Source organism: Hyperolius riggenbachi, chromosome 1 (assembly GCF_040937935.1).
Source record: "Hyperolius riggenbachi isolate aHypRig1 chromosome 1, aHypRig1.pri, whole genome shotgun sequence".
Classification (NCBI taxonomy): Eukaryota; Metazoa; Chordata; class Amphibia; order Anura; family Hyperoliidae; genus Hyperolius; species Hyperolius riggenbachi.
The window spans coordinates 305,979,679-305,998,089 of NC_090646.1; the positions used below are offsets into that span (position 1 = coordinate 305,979,679).

The window sequence follows — 18,411 nt, forward strand, 5'->3', positions numbered from 1 at the left end:
TATTACCTAACTCCAGGCAGATTAGCCAAATTCAATTATAACATATTAGATTGCTGTTTCAGGGGCTGCGGGCAAAAAGGCACCCTTTTACATACCTGGTGGTCTCACCCCAAGGTACGTAGACTGTGGCATAGAACCTATCAAATTATATACACAATAGTAGGCAACAAAATTCAGAAAACCCTGAGACATCCCTTCTTGGCCTAAAACCAGATCAGATCTCACGTGTCCAGTATAGCCTAACAACACACATTTTTGCAGCAGCTAAACTGACAATCGCCTGGGCCTGGAAAACCCCGACCCTCAGCTTCAATAGGGTTAAATGAACCTATGTTATGCAGTGTTTTATGGCAAGTTAAAAGCCATTATGAACAACAACAAAAAGATACATTTGAAAAAAAGTGGAGTCCTCTATACACACAATACTATCACTGCCTCCCTATTATCTCACAAGCAGCCCAAGAGGCTGGTTGCCCCCATCTACAACCTCCACACCAACATTTGGACACCCCACCCCTTCCCCAAACCCCTCCTCCCTATTACTCACCCCATGGCTAGGCCAGAGGGTGACATACCCAGGCATTTGAGGACTTAAGCGCCCCCCACACGGTTGTTACCCACAAGACAGTGGATTGTCACAGCATTAACTGTGACATTTATGGTTATGAACAATGTTGAATGAAAAGTTCGTCTTCTTGTTTGTTTCTGTTCTAAGTTCCTTTGTACACAAGGAGCATCTTCGCTAAAAGAAGCACAGAAGCTACCATAGCCACTTTACCCCCGTGCGTACGTATTTCTCCGCCCCTTTTTCCATCCTTTAAAAACCAGGGACGGAGAAACACGTACTTTCCGCGTTCCCGACGCTGCCCGCGCTCCCGCTCGTAAACACGCCGCCCGCCGCTAGTAAAACCGCCGCCGCCCGCTCGCCCAGAGATCAATGAACGGGAAAATCCATTCCCGTTCGTTGATCTAAGCCCCGCAATGATCAGCTGCTCTCCTATGGGCAGCGCGATCATTGTGAGAAAAAACTCACGTGTCCATGCTCATTATACTTCCTCCAAGCTTCCGGAAGGAAGCTTGGAGGTCGCATTAAAACAAAAAGTTACTGTGGCCATCTTGTGGCCAAATAGTAAACTACACCCTAACATTTTTTAACATACAAATAAATGACTTTTAACACATAAAATTAACTCATTACCTCCCACACTCCCCATTTTTTTTTTTTTTGTAATTAAAAAAAAATTAAAAAAATTACAATTAAAAAAAATACATAAATAGTTACCTTAGGGACTGAACTTTTTAAATATTTATGTCAAGAGGGTATAACACTGTTACTTTATAAACTATGGGCTTGTAATTAGGGATGGACGCAAAACTGAAAAAAATGCACCTTTATTTCCAAATAAAATATTGGCGCCAAACATTGTGATAGGGACATAATTTAAATGTTTTTATAACCGGGACAAAAGGGCAAATACGTTTCATGGGTTTTAATTACAGTAGCATGCATTATTTAAAAACTATAATGGCCGAAAACTGAAAAATAATTATTTTTTCCCCCACATTTTTCCTATTTTCCCATTAAAACACATTTAGAAAAAAATAATTCTTGGCATAATGTCCCACCTAAAGAAAGCCTAATTGGTGGCGAAAAAAACAAGATATAGTTCATTTCATTGCGATAAGTAATAATAAAGTTATAGACGAATGAATGGAAGGAGCGCTGAAAGGTGAAAATTGCTCTGGTGGTCAGGGGGTAAAACCCCTCAGTGGTGAAGTGGTTAAAATTAGCTAGGTTTTTGTTGGCTTAAAGAGAATCTGTACTCTAATATTCTTACAATAAAAAGCATACTATTCTATTCATTATTTTCTCCTGTGCCCCTCTGTGCTGTTTCTGCCACTCTCTGCTGCAATCCTGGCTTGTAATTAACAGTTTTAGGCAGTGTTTACAAACAAACTAACCAGCTTCTAATAGGCTCAGCTAAGCATAGTGTATGAGTCATTCACAGTGTGCAGGGGGCCTGCAGAGGGTGTGTATCGCTTCTACCAATCACAAGCAGCCCTGCACATTCCACACAATCAATCCTTAGCCCGACAAACAGGACAGAGGAAAGATACATTGATTTATTACAGAGACAGTGCAGTTAGGAAAGACTGCAGTAAGCCAGAGCAGATTAGAACAGGCATAGGAACTTATAGGATAGAAGAACTAAGGCTGAAAAATTTGTTACAGAGTCTCTTTAAATGGTTTGTTCTATTGTCTTAAATGCTCGTTCTCCTCAAGTGTATTAAGCAAAAATTCACTCATGTCTTTTGTACGTTAAAAACTTTTGTATAACCTTTTTTGATACTTTTTCTGTTTTTCAATAAAAAAACATTGAAACAAAAATCACAAGATGGTACTTTATTACTCCCTCTGTATAAATGCTTGTTAGGCCACATATGGAGTATGAGATACAGTTTTAAGCACAACACTGTAGGAAGGATTTTGTACAACAGAAGACATTGGCTATCATTCATAAACCTGTTGTCGGTAAAGAGAATCTGTGCGGAAAAACATCAGTGTTTTAGACTTCTGGCTGCTCATTCATAAAAATGTATCCAGTTGCAGTGCGGAGATTCCCCGAACTAGGCTGTCGGGAGGCAGGCGGTAGGCTTGCGGAAGCACAGTAAGCTGCCGAATTGATACATTTCTCCGTGTTCCGCTCTACTGCAGCAGCCTGGGAGGTCTGTGTCTCCATTCACTTAACATTGTTATCGCCACATCAGAGGGAGCAGTACCTCCCAACCTCACACTGCTTGCTCTAATCTTTATGAATTAACAGTTTGTTACATTTTTTAGGATAATCACAGCACAAGGCGGTGATTTATCGCTGTGCTCGGTAATGTCAGCTTTTCATGCGGAAAGAGTCTTTATGAATGCAGATTTAGCTACGTGGTCGGTAAAGTCAGCTGTTTTAAGCATTTCCGCATGCGGAAATGCTTTATGAATGATAGCCATTGGCAGCGCTTCCAAACAGAGGCTGCACCCTTTGCTGTACTTGTTTTGAATGCAAGTTGTGTAATTTTGCCCACAATGGCCTTAATTCACTAAGCAGTTTAGACTAGTCTACAGATGGTTTTTAGTCTACTGATGGTTTGGTGTAATGTTTTAGACCTGTTTTTAGTCCTGGTCTAACATTTAGTAAACACACAATTCACAAAGGCAAACAAGGAGTAACCATGTCTACTTTTTCTGACAGAGATTAGACCAGATTTCCGCGGGTAAAGTAATTCTGTGAGGTATTTTAGATGTAAGGATGGAACCTTTTGAATTAATTACGCAGGGGTTTAATTGTATCCAGAGGAGAGCTCATCAGAGGAGAAGGATGTCAGTCATAGCTACTAGTTTGTGAACGGCATCTTTTGATCATTTCCCCTGCTTTCCCGACCTAATTACAAAATGGTTTACACCAGGTAAAAACAGGTCTAAAACATTTGGTAATAGTGAATTCCCCATTGATGCAACTGACCAAACCATCAGTAGTCTAAAAACCATCTGTAGTCTAGTCTTGAGGCCATTAGGGAGCTCTGCACATATAGGTGCAGCCAGTTTGGAAGCGCTGCCAATGTCTCCTCCTGTACAAAACTCATTGAAGTATACTTATGGCTAGCTGCATCCATGTGCTTCAATTTGCATTCAAATTTTAGATTAGGGACTAGTACATAATTTGCATCTGATTTGCATTCAATGCATGTATTTAGCTCCTGTGGGGCTCTGCATGCCTCTGTTGGTCTTAATTTCAGTTGCAGCCTATGAGCGCTGTCATTTGTCTGATGTCTGTTTGAAGAAATGTGTATACCATTTTATAATTAGCAGCACTAGGAACAAAATTATGGTTCTATCGTTAGTCTAGCGGTAGGTCTTCCCTGCGAGGGCCCGTCATCGCCATGGGGAAGTATAATAGGGAATAATTTGTGCACATATTTATACTGAAGCCAACGTCCTCCTTTGCTATACCTGTTTTGAATGCACGTTGTTTAAATTTTGTCCACATTGTGGAGCGCTGCACATCTATGTGTTAGAATGGCCCAGTCAAAGTCCAGATCTAAATCCAATCGAGAATCTGTGGCAAGATCTGAAAACTGCTGTTCACAAACACTGTCCATCTAATCTGACTGAGCTGGAGCTGTTTTGCAAAGAAGAATGGGCAAGGATTTCAGTCTCTAGACGTGCAAAGCTGGTAGAGACATACCCTAAAAGACTGGCAGCTGTAATTGCAGCAAAAGGTGGTTCTACAAAGTATTGACTCAGGGGGACAAATAATTACGCACACCCCACTTTGCAGTTATTTGTAAAAAATGTTTGGAATGACTAATGATTTTCGATCCACTTCTCACATGTACACCACTTTGTATTGGTCTTTGATGTGGAATTCCAATAAAATTGATGCATGTTTGTGGCAGTAATGTGACAAAATGTGGAAAACTTTAAGAGGGCTGAATACTTTTGCAACCCATTGTATTGGCAGGTGAGCTTCTTATCCCTAGGTCTGTACAAAGGACAAGATATAGATCTTGGAGGAAAGGAGAATTTATCAACTGTGTAAAAATGGGTTCTTCCTATTAAGAGTGGTTAAAATATGGAATATATTACCAAAGGAAGTAGTGGTGAATTCTATACTTTCATTAAAAAGCGGGTTGGCTGCTTTTATATCTTTGAAGGCAATCCACAGCTATACCTGCTAACTGTATGAAAATAATACCTTGATACAGTTAGAAAGATGATTTGTGACATTGAACTTCATGGACAGAAGACTTTTGAACCTAAATAACTATGTAACTATTATTTATTATATACTTCTATGTCATATATGAGGAAGAAACTGAAATCTTGCATCAAAACCGTTATTTGCATTTAGTTATTAACGTATTATTTACAGCAACATTTAACATAAGGTACATCCCTTGTTCTTGCCCACAACTGATACCAGACCACTCCACAAATGAATATGGCATTGCATACAGAAAATAATTTTACTGAAATGGTCTCCAGTGTTTAGAACTTTAATTCATTACAAAAGAAGTCATGAAATTACACCACATTGGTCATAAAACAATAGGAGTCTTGATTGAGAACCAAGTGTCATGACACATCAAAGAAACTGTATATCTTTATAATCTGAATCTGTGATCATAAGGGCATGCAGTTAGCTGCAAAGCTTCTGAGGAGTACACTTTAAAATACACAACAAAGTTCTCAGAAGCACTAGCTTGTGGTTCATAAACTAAGTGACCCAGAAGAAGGAAAATATATTAAACCCATGCATGAATAAACTAGATTTGTAGAATATTTAGTTAACGCCTCAAAATAACATTCAAGACCCTCTACAACAAATATTAATTCTGTAATTTATATTGATTAAAATTTACAATGTTTTCTTTTACAGTTGGGGAAAGGCTAAACACTTTCCAACTGTGGCAATGATAATTGACAATAACAATACTGTTTCACATAAAGAACCCATAAATAATGAGCAATTAATTTTTATTTCAAAATTTTCTGGTATCTTAAACTTTTCAAAGCTTATAAAAGTTGATCAATAGTATCACTTCAGTGTCTTTAAAGCTATTGAAATGTTTCATCAAAAGTTTCCAAAAACAGTGACAAATGTTCATTATAGCAGTAAAGATAGCACCTAAAGAACAGCGGTTGTCCATAACTTGTGTCCCTCCTTAAATCTGGGCTCATCATGCTGCAGTTTGTGTTTTTTAATCTCCACGTATATGGTCTGGAAAATGTCCAAGGTGTACTTCATCTGACTACCTGGGATATTATGCAATGTATTTCTCCACTTGCTGTGTGCAGTAGTTGGATGGTAGTATCAGAATTCCGAAGGCTCAAAAATGTTTTGTAAGATAGACTCTTTCACTTCTGACAGAATCTGATTATTCTTTATTATCTCTTCATTAGTTGGACTACACACTCGTGGGCGTTTGCTGGTTTGTACATCTTCTGCGACCTCTATGGAAGCACCAGTGCTGAGAGACTTAAGGGGGGGAAAAAAAAAAAGAGTCAGAAAAGCAAACATAATAAATCCCTGCTTTAAAGCACACTTGAACTGAGAGGGATATAGAGGCTACCATATTTCTTTCCTTTTAACCTCTTGAGGACCGCAGTGTTAAACCCCTCTAAAGACCAGGCAATTTTTCATTAACTTGGCCACTGCAGCTTTAAGGCCAAGCTGCAGGGCGACACAACACAGCACAAAAGTGATTCTTCCCCCCTTTTCTCCCCACCAACAGAGCTCTCTGTTGGTGGGGTCTGATCGCCCCCCCAATGTTTGATCGTTTATTTGATGTTTTTTTTTTGTCAAAATGTTATTTTTTACTAATTAATTGTAAACCCCCCTCCCTCCCTCCCCCCGCTAGCCAATCCCCGTGTTCAGCTGTCATAGGCTTCAGCCTATGACAGCCGATCACCTCTGTTGCTCAGGAGGGGACAGCCGTGTCACAGGGCTGTCCCCAGTACAGCGCTGCTGCTGATCGCAGCGCTGTACATGTAAATAGATGGCGATTACGCCGTCTAACAGTCTCCCGAGCTCCGCCCACCAAGCAGGAGATACGCGCGCACCCTGCGCGCGATCTCCTGCAAAACACAGCCCCAGCACTTTACGCCAATTGGCGTTAGGCGGTCCTGGGGCTGCTGCCGCGGCCACGCCCATTGGTGTGACGTGGGCGGCAACAGGTTAAGCAATACCAGTTGTCTGGCTGTCCAGAAAATTTGAATCAAGCTGCAAGGAAATTTGGCTCCAAGTATACTTACAATGAACTTTTAATTCTACAACATATTTTGTGGCGCACCCTAGTAAATTTGGGCACATCAGTTAACAGAAAATAAAAAATATCACAGTGCAACACGAATACAAGGCACAACACATTTCCACAAATAATTTGACTAAAATCGGCTGCTACATTGACTAAAAGCAGCAAAATAGCAGTAGATCCTGCAGAACTCTTGTATACCGAAAAGTGGTGGCTACACCAAAAAGGAATAACTACTGGGAAATCTTTGAAAATATATAACGGTTTAAAGTGGCGGAATAATGCTGGATCCCACACTACACTGTACACTGAAAATGGGCGTCTGGAACCTTGCGCCAATCCCAATTCTCTGTTACCAAAGAGGGAGTACTTCACGGATTGAGCTGATCTACAAGCACTTTTACCCTCTTATACCTGAAATATTGCGTTCACCTGCAGATGTGTGAAACTGCTCATTCACCAAATGTGAGCTTAGGGTGGCCACTTGCAGAACCCCAAAAAGCAGGACATCACACCCTGAAAAGGAGGACATCGTACTGAGCATGCCAAAAGTGGGTGTGGTCAAGCATAAAGTGGGCGTGGTCATGGGTGGGGCCAAATATACATGACCTTAGCAGTGGTGTAAATTGTCTGCCGGGGAAGTTTGAGCTCTGCCGTAGTGTAGACCCCAAAAATAGATGTAATCTGACAGCATTTCACCAAAAAGACACGTAATCTGGTAAACGTTTCTCCAAAATACAGATATTATGGCAGTGGTTCCCCCAAAACAGAAAATGTGGCAGCAGCAGTTCCCCCCAACATACACATAATCTGTATGATAAACAAGCAGATAAAAAGAGCGAGTGCACACTAATGCCTTCAAACTTAGTCACAATTATACCAGCGGTGCAACATCCAGATGAAAAACAGCTTATGTCTATGGCATTAAGGAAAGGAAAAGAAATATCCAGGAGCTACTCGCCATGGTTTGCTTCAATAAAAGTTCAACCTTTAATGCAATTCTTCCAATAAAACTTTTTTCCAAGGATAAAAGGCAAAAAGACAGCAATACTTATCAGACAGGAGGTTGTACACAAGGTGCGGAGGCAGGTCGACGATCGTTTCGCCCCTCTATGAGGGCTTTCTCGAGACCATCTACCCCCTCTATGTGTGCCTACTCATATATACCAGAGACCACTCCCTCCCAATCAGTCACAGACCAATGGCAGCAGCTCACCTTATCAACACACCTGTATGGTGTGAGTAGTGTCCGTCCCTCCTCCACTCAGCCAATGTCTAGCTTCATGTTCCCTATGCGTATCCGGTATTACATCCACGCAGGCGCATTACTCGGCGGAGCGCATCCATGCGCGTCATCTATCCCGCGCCGCCAGCCGTCTACTGTGGCCGTCAAATGACGTCACCACGTACGAGTCACTCAGACGCGTAGACGCATAGGGACCTGGGACGGGTTGCTGCCATCTTGTGGACGTTCTGTACATTACATCCACGTTACAAAAATCCTAGTTTCAGCATTGATACGGATCCGCCAACCAGGGTCAGACCATCGCCACCCCATGGTCACAGAACTAATTACTAGCACACTATGAAATAATACAGTCCATAAAATACTGGACCTACATATGGCTTTATACTAATGGCCTGTGATCTGATCGGGCTTCCTAGTCCCCAATCCTATATGAGCGGCACACACCAACAGGCACGTTTACATCAAAGAAAACATTAAAAACACTGTAGCAGTCATCCAAATATTTAAACAATATGAGCTATGCTAAACATCAGTTAATAAGACCTCAATGAGGCTCGGTAAGGAGGAGAACCCCCACCATATGCCTTCTTTATCATTGGTCTCATCAATATTCTAACAACCGACCAAATTTATGATTACATACAAGCAGACCTCCGACCTTGGGGTCAAGTGATTAGTAACCAATGTAACCACCACACAAGTCCAAGATACACATCATCGGTCCAAATTGCACAAGGACAAAAAGGGGGAGAAAAAAGGGGAGAAAAAAAAAAAACATAAGGAGGTTATATATAACACTCACAGCGGTCAATTGGGTGATGTAACAACATCCCCACATGCCTTACGGTCATAGTGTTTAGAATCAATCACAAAAACATCCCCATATCAATCCGATCGTTAAATCCTGATGGACCCTCTGTCCCCAATCTGATTATCCAGCTACTCTCCAACTGTAGCAATTTCTCATCCCCATTAATCCCCCCTCTCCTATTCTGTACCACCTTATCTATCCCCAAAAACCCAAGACACTCGGGGTTACCCCCATGTTGGTTTCTAATGTGTTCAATGAGTCTCTTAGCTCCCTTGCCACTCTCTATGGACCTAAAATGCTCAGAGAATCTCTCCCCCATGGGTCTGGTAGTTTTACCTATGTATATTAAGTTACAAGGACAGACTACTGCATAAACTACCATTTCTGTACGGCAATTGAAAAAGTGTTGGGTTTTATAAGTGCTATTCAAGAAGGAAAACCACTTTCCCTGCTTCAGATATCTACAATACATACATCTATTGCACATAAAATTTCCCACCACTCTTGATCGATTGAGCCAAGTCCTAGTCTGTTCTGTTCTATACTCACTTTTCACTAAATAATCTTTTAAACTTTTACATTTTTTAAAAGAGATACACGGGGGTTGGGAGCACTTCTCCTTCAATAAGGGGTCAGACCTTAATAGGCCCCAATTTCTTTTAATTGCTCCTGCGATGTGATCTCCCAGTGGGGAGTGGGAAAAGTGCATAAAGAAGCAGTTCTTTCTGGTTTTCTCCTTTTTCTTTAAGAGAGTTTCTCTATCCAAACCCTCAGCTCTCTTCAAGGCCGAGTTCAGAATGTCCTCCTTGTATCCACGGGCCGAAAATCTCTTTTTTACTTCCAACGTTTGTTGTCTTCCCATCTCTGGAATCGTATTATTGCGTTTCATACGCACCATCTGGCTATATGGCAAGCTTTCCTTTAAAAGCTCTCACCGTGCAATACCATGTTGGAAGCTGTGGCCTTCCTGTATGTAGTTGTAATGACTTCATTTCCTATTATACTCAGCTTTAAGTCAAGGAAGTCCAACTCTAATCCTCCCCAATTGGAAGTAAGATGTAGATTAATACCATTATCATTCAGTGCTTCTATCCATTCCTGGAACTCAACTTTACTCCCCGCCCAGACCACAAGGATATCGTCGATGTATCTGGCCCAGAGGCGGACCCGAGAGGCACCCCCCCCCCCCCTCCCGGAAAAAACCTGCTCGAGCTCCCAGTGTCCCATGAAGAGGTTGGCAAACGTGGGGGCCACTGGGGTCCCCATCGCAGTGCCAACCTCCTGATGGTACCACCGCCCGTCGAAGAGGAAGGAGTTGCCCGTCAGGACCGCCTCCAGGCCAGCCAACACAAACGAATTCTCCTCAGGACTCTCCTGTAGTAGCGGTAAAAATGACTTGACTACTGCCAGTCCGTCATTATGTCTTATCCTGCTGTAGAGGGAGGTGACATCTATACTAGCTAGTGCATACCCCTCCCTCCATTCAAACCCCCGAAGCCTGTTCAGGACATCTGTGGAATCCAGGAGAAAAGAGGGGAGTGCCTCAACCAAAGGTCTAAGTTTAAAGTCCAGGAACTGGGACAGGCACTCAAAAACTGACCCTATTGCCGAGCAAATGGGGCGCCCAGGGGGGCATTCCATATTTTTATGCACTTTGGGGATGCAGTACCATACGGGTTTTCTTGGGTTTGCCGGAATCAATCTGTTCGCGGATGTTCTACTCATTATGCCCGTCTCCACTGCTCCTCTAAGTAAGCCTCTTAATTTCCTCATATGTCCCTCTGTCGGATCCATTCGCAATTTTCTGTAAGTAATTCCATCCTCCAATTGTTTAAGACATTCCTTCTCATACATCAATCTCGGCCACAACACAATGTTTCCACCCTTGTCGGATGGTTTCACTAAGACATCTTTTTGATTTTGCAACCATTTGAGGGATTTCTTTTCCTCCACTGTGAGGTTCTGTACTGATCTTGGATAGATAAGGGCTCTCACCTCTTGCCTAACTTTGTTGTAAAAAACCTCTAGGGCAGACCCTGGGGTGATTTGGGGATTAAATTTGGAAGAAGGCCCAATTTGAGAGGGGACCTCTAAACCCTTACTGGAGAAGACTAGATTATTCTCATCATGATCCTCACAGATATCTCTGATCCAGGCTTGTTCAGTGTCTGAAAATTCAGTACTCAAAATCAACGGAATTGGTACCCTGACCGGGGGGGGGGGGGGCGGTTCCTTATAAAAACCCAACTTCTTCTGCGATTCAAAATAGCGATGACAGGCTATCTTTCTAACATTTTTGAACAGTTTTATTTCAAATTCCACCTCCTCAAATTCACTATTAGGGCAAAAATTGAGTCCCTTGCGTAGCAATGAGACACAAGATTCATCCAATTCCAGATTCGAAAGATTGATAATATCTAATTTTTGTCGTTCCTGTTCCTCTGGGAGCGTCTCAATTCCTTCTGTTCCCACGATATCTGTTGTTTCTTGAGGATGCCTTTTCCTTTCCCCATGCTTTTTGGGTCTCTTGCGCCACCTACTGTGCCTAACTCGTCTTCTTCCCCTAAAGGGATATCATCCTCAGAACATAATTCCTCCTCCATACTTGTATTGGGGCTACTTAGCCAAGTGGATTGTGGGGAGCTATCTCCTGATTCGTTTACCGGTTTCTTAGGATGTTTGGGGTTCTTCTTTGGACCTCGTGGTTTTGGTTTTCCTTTTGGTGGATTATTCTTTGGTGGGTGTCCTTTAGGAGGATTCCTTGGTCTACCTCTTGGGTAGGGACCACCACTTCCTCTCGGAAAAAATCCACTCTCATTCCCACCACGCCAATCGAAGGCCTGTTTATATTCATAGTCCAACTTATCTCTAAGAAACTTGTCATTTTTCTCTTTCTTAACTTGTTCCTGAACATTGATGAGCTGCTTTTCAAATTTCTTGAGGCATTCTTCAAGGTGTGACTCACTAGATTTCACAATGATAGCTTCCTTGAGCTTATTTATTTCTTGTTCAATTTCTTCATAGTCAAGCTCATTTTCCTCTAGAACCACCTCCTGAAATCTCATTGTGAATTCCTGCATCAACTCATCACATTTTACTTTGGATGACTGTCTGACCCTTGCCTGGGCCAATTTTTTGATGATTCGTATGCCCCTCGGGGCCCTCCGCACCTCTTTGTACTGCTTCAGGAAGACTATAGTCCAGTACTTCCTAACCTCCTTCTCCAGGGCACGTAGCAATTTTCTCTCTAGCACTGGGAGTTCAAAGGTCAAAAAAGACAATTCCACTTTCTTTTCAAATAATGGTGCTACGTCCTGGCGCCCTGCGGCCAACGCTGTGTGAGCCATTACAATCATACAGTATGCTGGGTGCATTCAGCTTAATAATTCAATAGAATGTATGATAAACAAGCAGATAAAAAGAGCGAGTGCACACCAATGCCTTCAAACTTAGTCACAATTATACCAGCGGTGCAACATCCAGATGAAAAACAGCTTATGTCTATGGCATTAAGGAAAGGAAAAGAAATATCCAGGAGCTACTCGCCATGGTTTGCTTCAATAAAAGTTCAACCTTTAATGCAATTCTTCCAATAAAACTTTTTTCCAAGGATAAAAGGCAAAAAGACAGCAATACTTATCAGACAGGAGGTTGTACACAAGGTGCGGAGGCAGGTCGACGATCGTTTCGCCCCTCTATGAGGGCTTTCTCGAGACCATCTACCCCCTCTATGTGTGCCTACTCATATATACCAGAGACCACTCCCTCCCAATCAGTCACAGACCAATGGCAGCAGCTCACCTTATCAACACACCTGTATGGTGTGAGTAGTGTCCGTCCCTCCTCCACTCAGCCAATGTCTAGCTTCATGTTCCCTATGCGTATCCGGTATTACATCCACGCAGGCGCATTACTCGGCGGAGCGCATCCATGCGCGTCATCTATCCCGCGCCGCCAGCCGTCTACTGTGGCCGTCAAATGACGTCACCACGTACGAGTCACTCAGACGCGTAGACGCATAGGGACCTGGGACGGGTTGCTGCCATCTTGTGGACGTTCTGTACATTACATCCACGTTACAAAAATCCTAGTTTCCGCATTGATACGGATCCGCCAACCAGGGTCAGACCATCGCCACCCCATGGTCACAGAACTAATTACTAGCACACTATGAAATAATACAGTCCATAAAATACTGGACCTACATATGGCTTTATACTAATGGCCTGTGATCTGATCGGGCTTCCTAGTCCCCAATCCTATATGAGCGGCACACACCAACAGGCACGTTTACATCAAAGAAAACATTAAAAACACTGTAGCAGTCATCCAAATATTTAAACAATATGAGCTATGCTAAACATCAGTTAATAAGACCTCAATGAGGCTCGGTAAGGAGGAGAACCCCCACCATATGCCTTCTTTATCATTGGTCTCATCAATATTCTAACAACCGACCAAATTTATGATTACATACAAGCAGACCTCCGACCTTGGGGTCAAGTGATTAGTAACCAATGTAACCACCACACAAGTCCAAGATACACATCATCGGTCCAAATTGCACAAGGACAAAAAGGGGGAGAAAAAAGGGGAGAAAAAAAAAAAACCACATAAGGAGGTTATATATAACACTCACAGCGGTCAATTGGGTGATGTAACAACATCCCCACATGCCTTACGGTCATAGTGTTTAGAATCAATCACAAAAACATCCCCATATCAATCCGATCGTTAAATCCTGATGGACCCTCTGTCCCCAATCTGATTATCCATCTACTCTCCAACTGTAGCAATTTCTCATCCCCATTAATCCCCCCTCTCCTATTCTGTACCACCTTATCTATCCCCAAAAACCCAAGACACTCGGGGTTACCCCCATGTTGGTTTCTAATGTGTTCAATGAGTCTCTTAGCTCCCTTGCCACTCTCTATGGACCTAAAATGCTCAGAGAATCTCTCCCCCATGGGTCTGGTAGTTTTACCTATGTATATTAAGTTACAAGGACAGACTACTGCATAAACTACCATTTCTGTACGGCAATTGAAAAAGTGTTGGGTTTTATAAGTGCTATTCAAGAAGGAAAACCACTTTCCCTGCTTCAGATATCTACAATACATACATCGATTGCACATACAATTTCCCACCACTCTTGATCGATTGAGCCAAGTCCTAGTCTGTTCTGTTCTATACTCACTTTTCACTAAATAATCTTTTAAACTTTTACATTTTTTAAAAGAGATACACGGGGGTTGGGAGCACTTCTCCTTCAATAAGGGGTCAGACCTTAATAGGCCCCAATTTCTTTTAATTGCTCCTGCGATGTGATCTCCCAGTGGGGAGTGGGAAAAGTGCATAAAGAAGCAGTTCTTTCTGGTTTTCTCCTTTTTCTTTGAGAGTTTCTCTATCCAAACCCTCAGCTCTCTTCAAGGCCGAGTTCAGAATGTCCTCCTTGTATGCACGGGCCGAAAATCTCTTTTTTACTTCCAACGTTTGTTGTCTTCCCATCTCTGGAATCGTATTATTGCGTTTCATACGCACCATCTGGCTATATGGCAAGCTTTCCTTTAAACGGTTTGGATGAAAGCTCTCACCGTGCAATACCATGTTGGAAGCTGTGGCCTTCCTGTATGTAGTTGTAATGACTTCATTTCCTATTATACTCAGCTTTAAGTCAAGGAAGTCCAACTCTAATCCTCCCCAATTGGAAGTAAGATGTAGATTAATACCATTATCATTCGGTGCTTCTATCCATTCCTGGAACTCAACTTTACTCCCCGCCCAGACCACAAGGATATCGTCGATGTATCTGGCCCAGAGGCGGACCCGAGAGGCACCCCCCCCCTCCCGGAAAAAACCTGCTCGAGCTCCCAGTGTCCCATGAAGAGGTTGGCAAACGTGGGGGCCACTGGGGTCCCCATCGCAGTGCCAACCTCCTGATGGTACCACCGCCCGTCGAAGAGGAAGGAGTTGCCCGTCAGGACCGCCTCCAGGCCAGCCAACACAAACGAATTCTCCTCAGGACTCTCCTGTAGTAGCGGTAAAAATGACTTGACTGCTGCCAGTCCGTCATTATGTCTTATCCTGCTGTAGAGGGAGGTGACATCTATACTAGCTAGTGCATACCCCTCCCTCCATTCAAACCCCCGAAGCCTGTTCAGGACATCTGTGGAATCCAGGAGAAAAGAGGGGAGTGCCTCAACCAAAGGTCTAAGTTTAAAGTCCAGGAACTGGGACAGGCACTCAAAAACTGACCCTATTGCCGAGCAAATGGGGCGCCCAGGGGGGCATTCCATATTTTTATGCACTTTGGGGATGCAGTACCATACGGGTTTTCTTGGGTTTGCCGGAATCAATCTGTTCGCGGATGTTCTACTCATTATGCCCGTCTCCACTGCTCCTCTAAGTAAGCCTCTTAATTTCCTCATATGTCCCTCTGTCGGATCCATTCGCAATTTTCTGTAAGTAATTCCATCCTCCAATTGTTTAAGACATTCCTTCTCATACATCAATCTCGGCCACAACACAATGTTTCCACCCTTGTCGGATGGTTTCACTAAGACATCTTTTTGATTTTGCAAACACTCGGTAACCCCGAGTGTCTTGGGTTTTTTGGGATAGATAAGGTGGTACAGAATAGGAGAGGGGGGATTAATGGGGATGAGAAATTGCTACAGTTGGAGAATAGATGGATAATCAGATTGGGGACAGAGGGTCCTTAAGGATTTAACGATCGGATTGATATGGGGATGTTTTTGTGATTGATTCTAAACACTATGACCGTAAGGCATGTGGGGATGTTGTTACATCACCCAATTGACCGCTGTGAGTGTTATATATAACCTCCTTATGTTTTTTTTTTCTCCCCCTTTTTGTCCTTGTGCAATTTGGACCGATGATGTGTATCTTGGACTTGTGTGGTGGTTACATTGGTTACTAATCACTTGACCCCAAGGTCGGAGGTCTGCTTGTATGTAATCATAAATTTGGTCGGTTGTTAGAATATTGATGAGACCAATGATAAAGAAGGCATATGGTGGGGGTTCTCCTCCTTACCGAGCCTCATTGAGGTCTTATTAACTGATGTTTAGCATAGCTCATATTGTTTAAATATTTGGATGACTGCTACAGTGTTTTTAATGTTTTCTTTGATGTAAACGTGCCTGTTGGTGAGTGCCGCTCATATAGGATTGGGGACTAGGAAGCCCGATCAGATCACAGGCCATTCGTATAAAGCCATATGTAGGTCCAGTATTTTATGGACTGTATTATTTCATAGTGTGCTAGTAATTAGTTCTGTGACCATGGGGTGGCGATGGTCTGACCCTGGTTGGCGGATCCGTATCAATGCGGAAACTAGGATTTTTGTAACGTGGATGTAATGTACAGAACGTCCACAAGATGGCAGCAACCCGTCCCAGGTCCCTATGCGTCTACGCGTCTGAGTGACTCGTACGTGGTGACGTCATTTGACGGCCACAGTAGACGGCTGGCGGCGCGGGATAGATGACGTGCATGGATGCGCTCCGCCGAGTAATGCGCCTGCGTGGATGTAATACCGGATACGCATAGGGAACATGAAGCTAGACATTGGCTGAGTGGAGGAGGGACGGACACTACTCTCACCATACAGGTGTGTTGATAAGGTGAGCTGCTGCCATTGGTCTGTGACTGATTGGGAGGGAGTGGTCTCTGGTATATATGAGTAGGCACACATAGAGGGGGTAGATGGTCTCGAGAAAGCCCTCATAGAGGGGCGAAACGATCGTCGACCTGCCTCCGCACCTTGTGTACAACCTCCTGTCTGATAAGTATTGCTGTCTTTTTGCCTTTTATCCTTGGAAAAAAGTTTTATTGGAAGAATTGCATTAAAGGTTGAACTTTTATTGAAGCAAACCATGGCGAGTAGCTCCTGGATATTTCTTTTCCTTTCCTTAATGCCATAGACATAATCTGGAAGCAGTTCCCCAAAATACGCAAAACCTGGCAGCGGATCACCCAAAATACACGTAACACCCAAAATACATATAATCTGGCAGCAGTGGTCCCCTAAACATACACAATCTGGCAGCAGTTCCCCAAAATACGCAAAATCTGGCAGCCGTGCCCCTAACATACATAATCTGGCAGCGGTTCCCCAAAATACACTTAATCTGTTAACAGCGGTTCCCCAAAAATACTGATAATTTGACAGCAGTTACCCCAAAATAGGTACCCCCAGCATAGGTAGCCTGGTCTATAGGTGTCCCCAGTATAAGTAGTCATGAGTATAGTTGTCCCCAGAATATGTAGCCAGGTGTATAATGTCCCCAGAATAGGTAGCCAGGTCTTTGGGTGTCCCCAGAGTAGTTAGCTAGGTATATAGATGTCTCCGGTACAGATGGCCAGGTTTTTAGGTGTCCTCAGAATAGTTAGGCAGGTCTATAGGTGTCCCCAGTATATTTAGCCAAGTCTTTAGGTGCCCCCAGAATAGTTAGCCTTGTGTATAGGTGTTTCCAGTACAGATAGCCAGGTGTATAGTGTCCCCAGTATATTTAGCCAGGTCTATGGGTGTCCCAAGTATATGTAGCCAGGTCTATGGGTGTCCCAAGTATATGTAGCCAGGTCTATAGGTGTCCCCAGAATAGTTAGCCAGGTGCCCCCGGCAGGAGGGGCAAGCTCCGTGAAGGGAGAGGGGTAGGTACAGTAGTGGGAAAGAGAGGACATCTCCCCCCCTTTCCTCACCTTTGGGCTCCCCCTTCCTTGCTCTCCCCTCTAGAACTAAAGTTTTGGGGTGGCTGGCAGCGGGCAGAACTTACCTGCCTCCTCCTACGGCGAAGCAGTAGTGATGTCCGGTTCATGAGTCATTTGAGCCGGTTCTTTCCTGTGAGTTTAATTATCCGACTCATCCACTGAACCGAATCAGTCCCACAGCTGCAGTTCCTGTCTCATCCACTGAACTGATTCGGTTCAGTGGAGCACTACAGAGAAAGAGCTGATACTGGAGCACTTTGACCCCCCTGTAGCTGAGTCTAGTTCCTCCACAGGTTAGGACAATGTGCTAGATGCTTCACTTCAAGGATAGTGTCCCTTTCTTTTATTAGTGTGCCTAAGTCATTTAAACTCTGGGGCCAAAACTTAACTGTATGGCAGAAGGCAGAATGCTTCCAGGTAGAGACACAATGCTAGAGCACTGGCAGAGCAGGATGATACTCATACGTTCTCTGGATATTATGACAATGATTAAGAGAAGCTGATGTGATGCCAGTGAAGTGGTTCAGCATCAATGGACTCTATTCACAATAAGCAGTTTGGTAAAATCATTGTGGACAGTAAAATACGTCATGCGGTATTTTACACTTTTTTTCCAAATTCACAAAAGTTTTCCGCCATGAGGCAGAAGTTTGGTAATTTACCTAATAAACATGCCTCAATTCACTAATCCCTGGTCGGTAAGTGTCACTTACCAGCCTTTTAGCAGGGCAGCAGGCAGGCAGGGAGCTGTGTGTGAGGTTTTCCGTCCTGTGCATACTGTTATCCCTTTAGAGGTGCTGCAGCCACCAGGGGA

At 43.3% G+C, this 18,411-nt stretch overlaps 1 protein-coding gene across 1 annotated transcript in view; it reads right to left on the bottom strand.

Annotated features, from left to right (window-relative positions):
* Window positions 1-2,389: 2,389 nt before the first annotated feature.
* KDM4B (lysine demethylase 4B) overlaps window positions 2,390-18,411 on the bottom strand; it is a 731,006-nt gene continuing 714,984 nt past the window's right edge. The window contains exon 21 of the mRNA XM_068233805.1: window positions 2,390-6,029. Coding sequence (XP_068089906.1) covers window positions 5,865-6,029 — 165 coding nt within the window. The 3' untranslated portion in view covers window positions 2,390-5,864. The remainder of the gene's footprint in view (window positions 6,030-18,411) is intronic.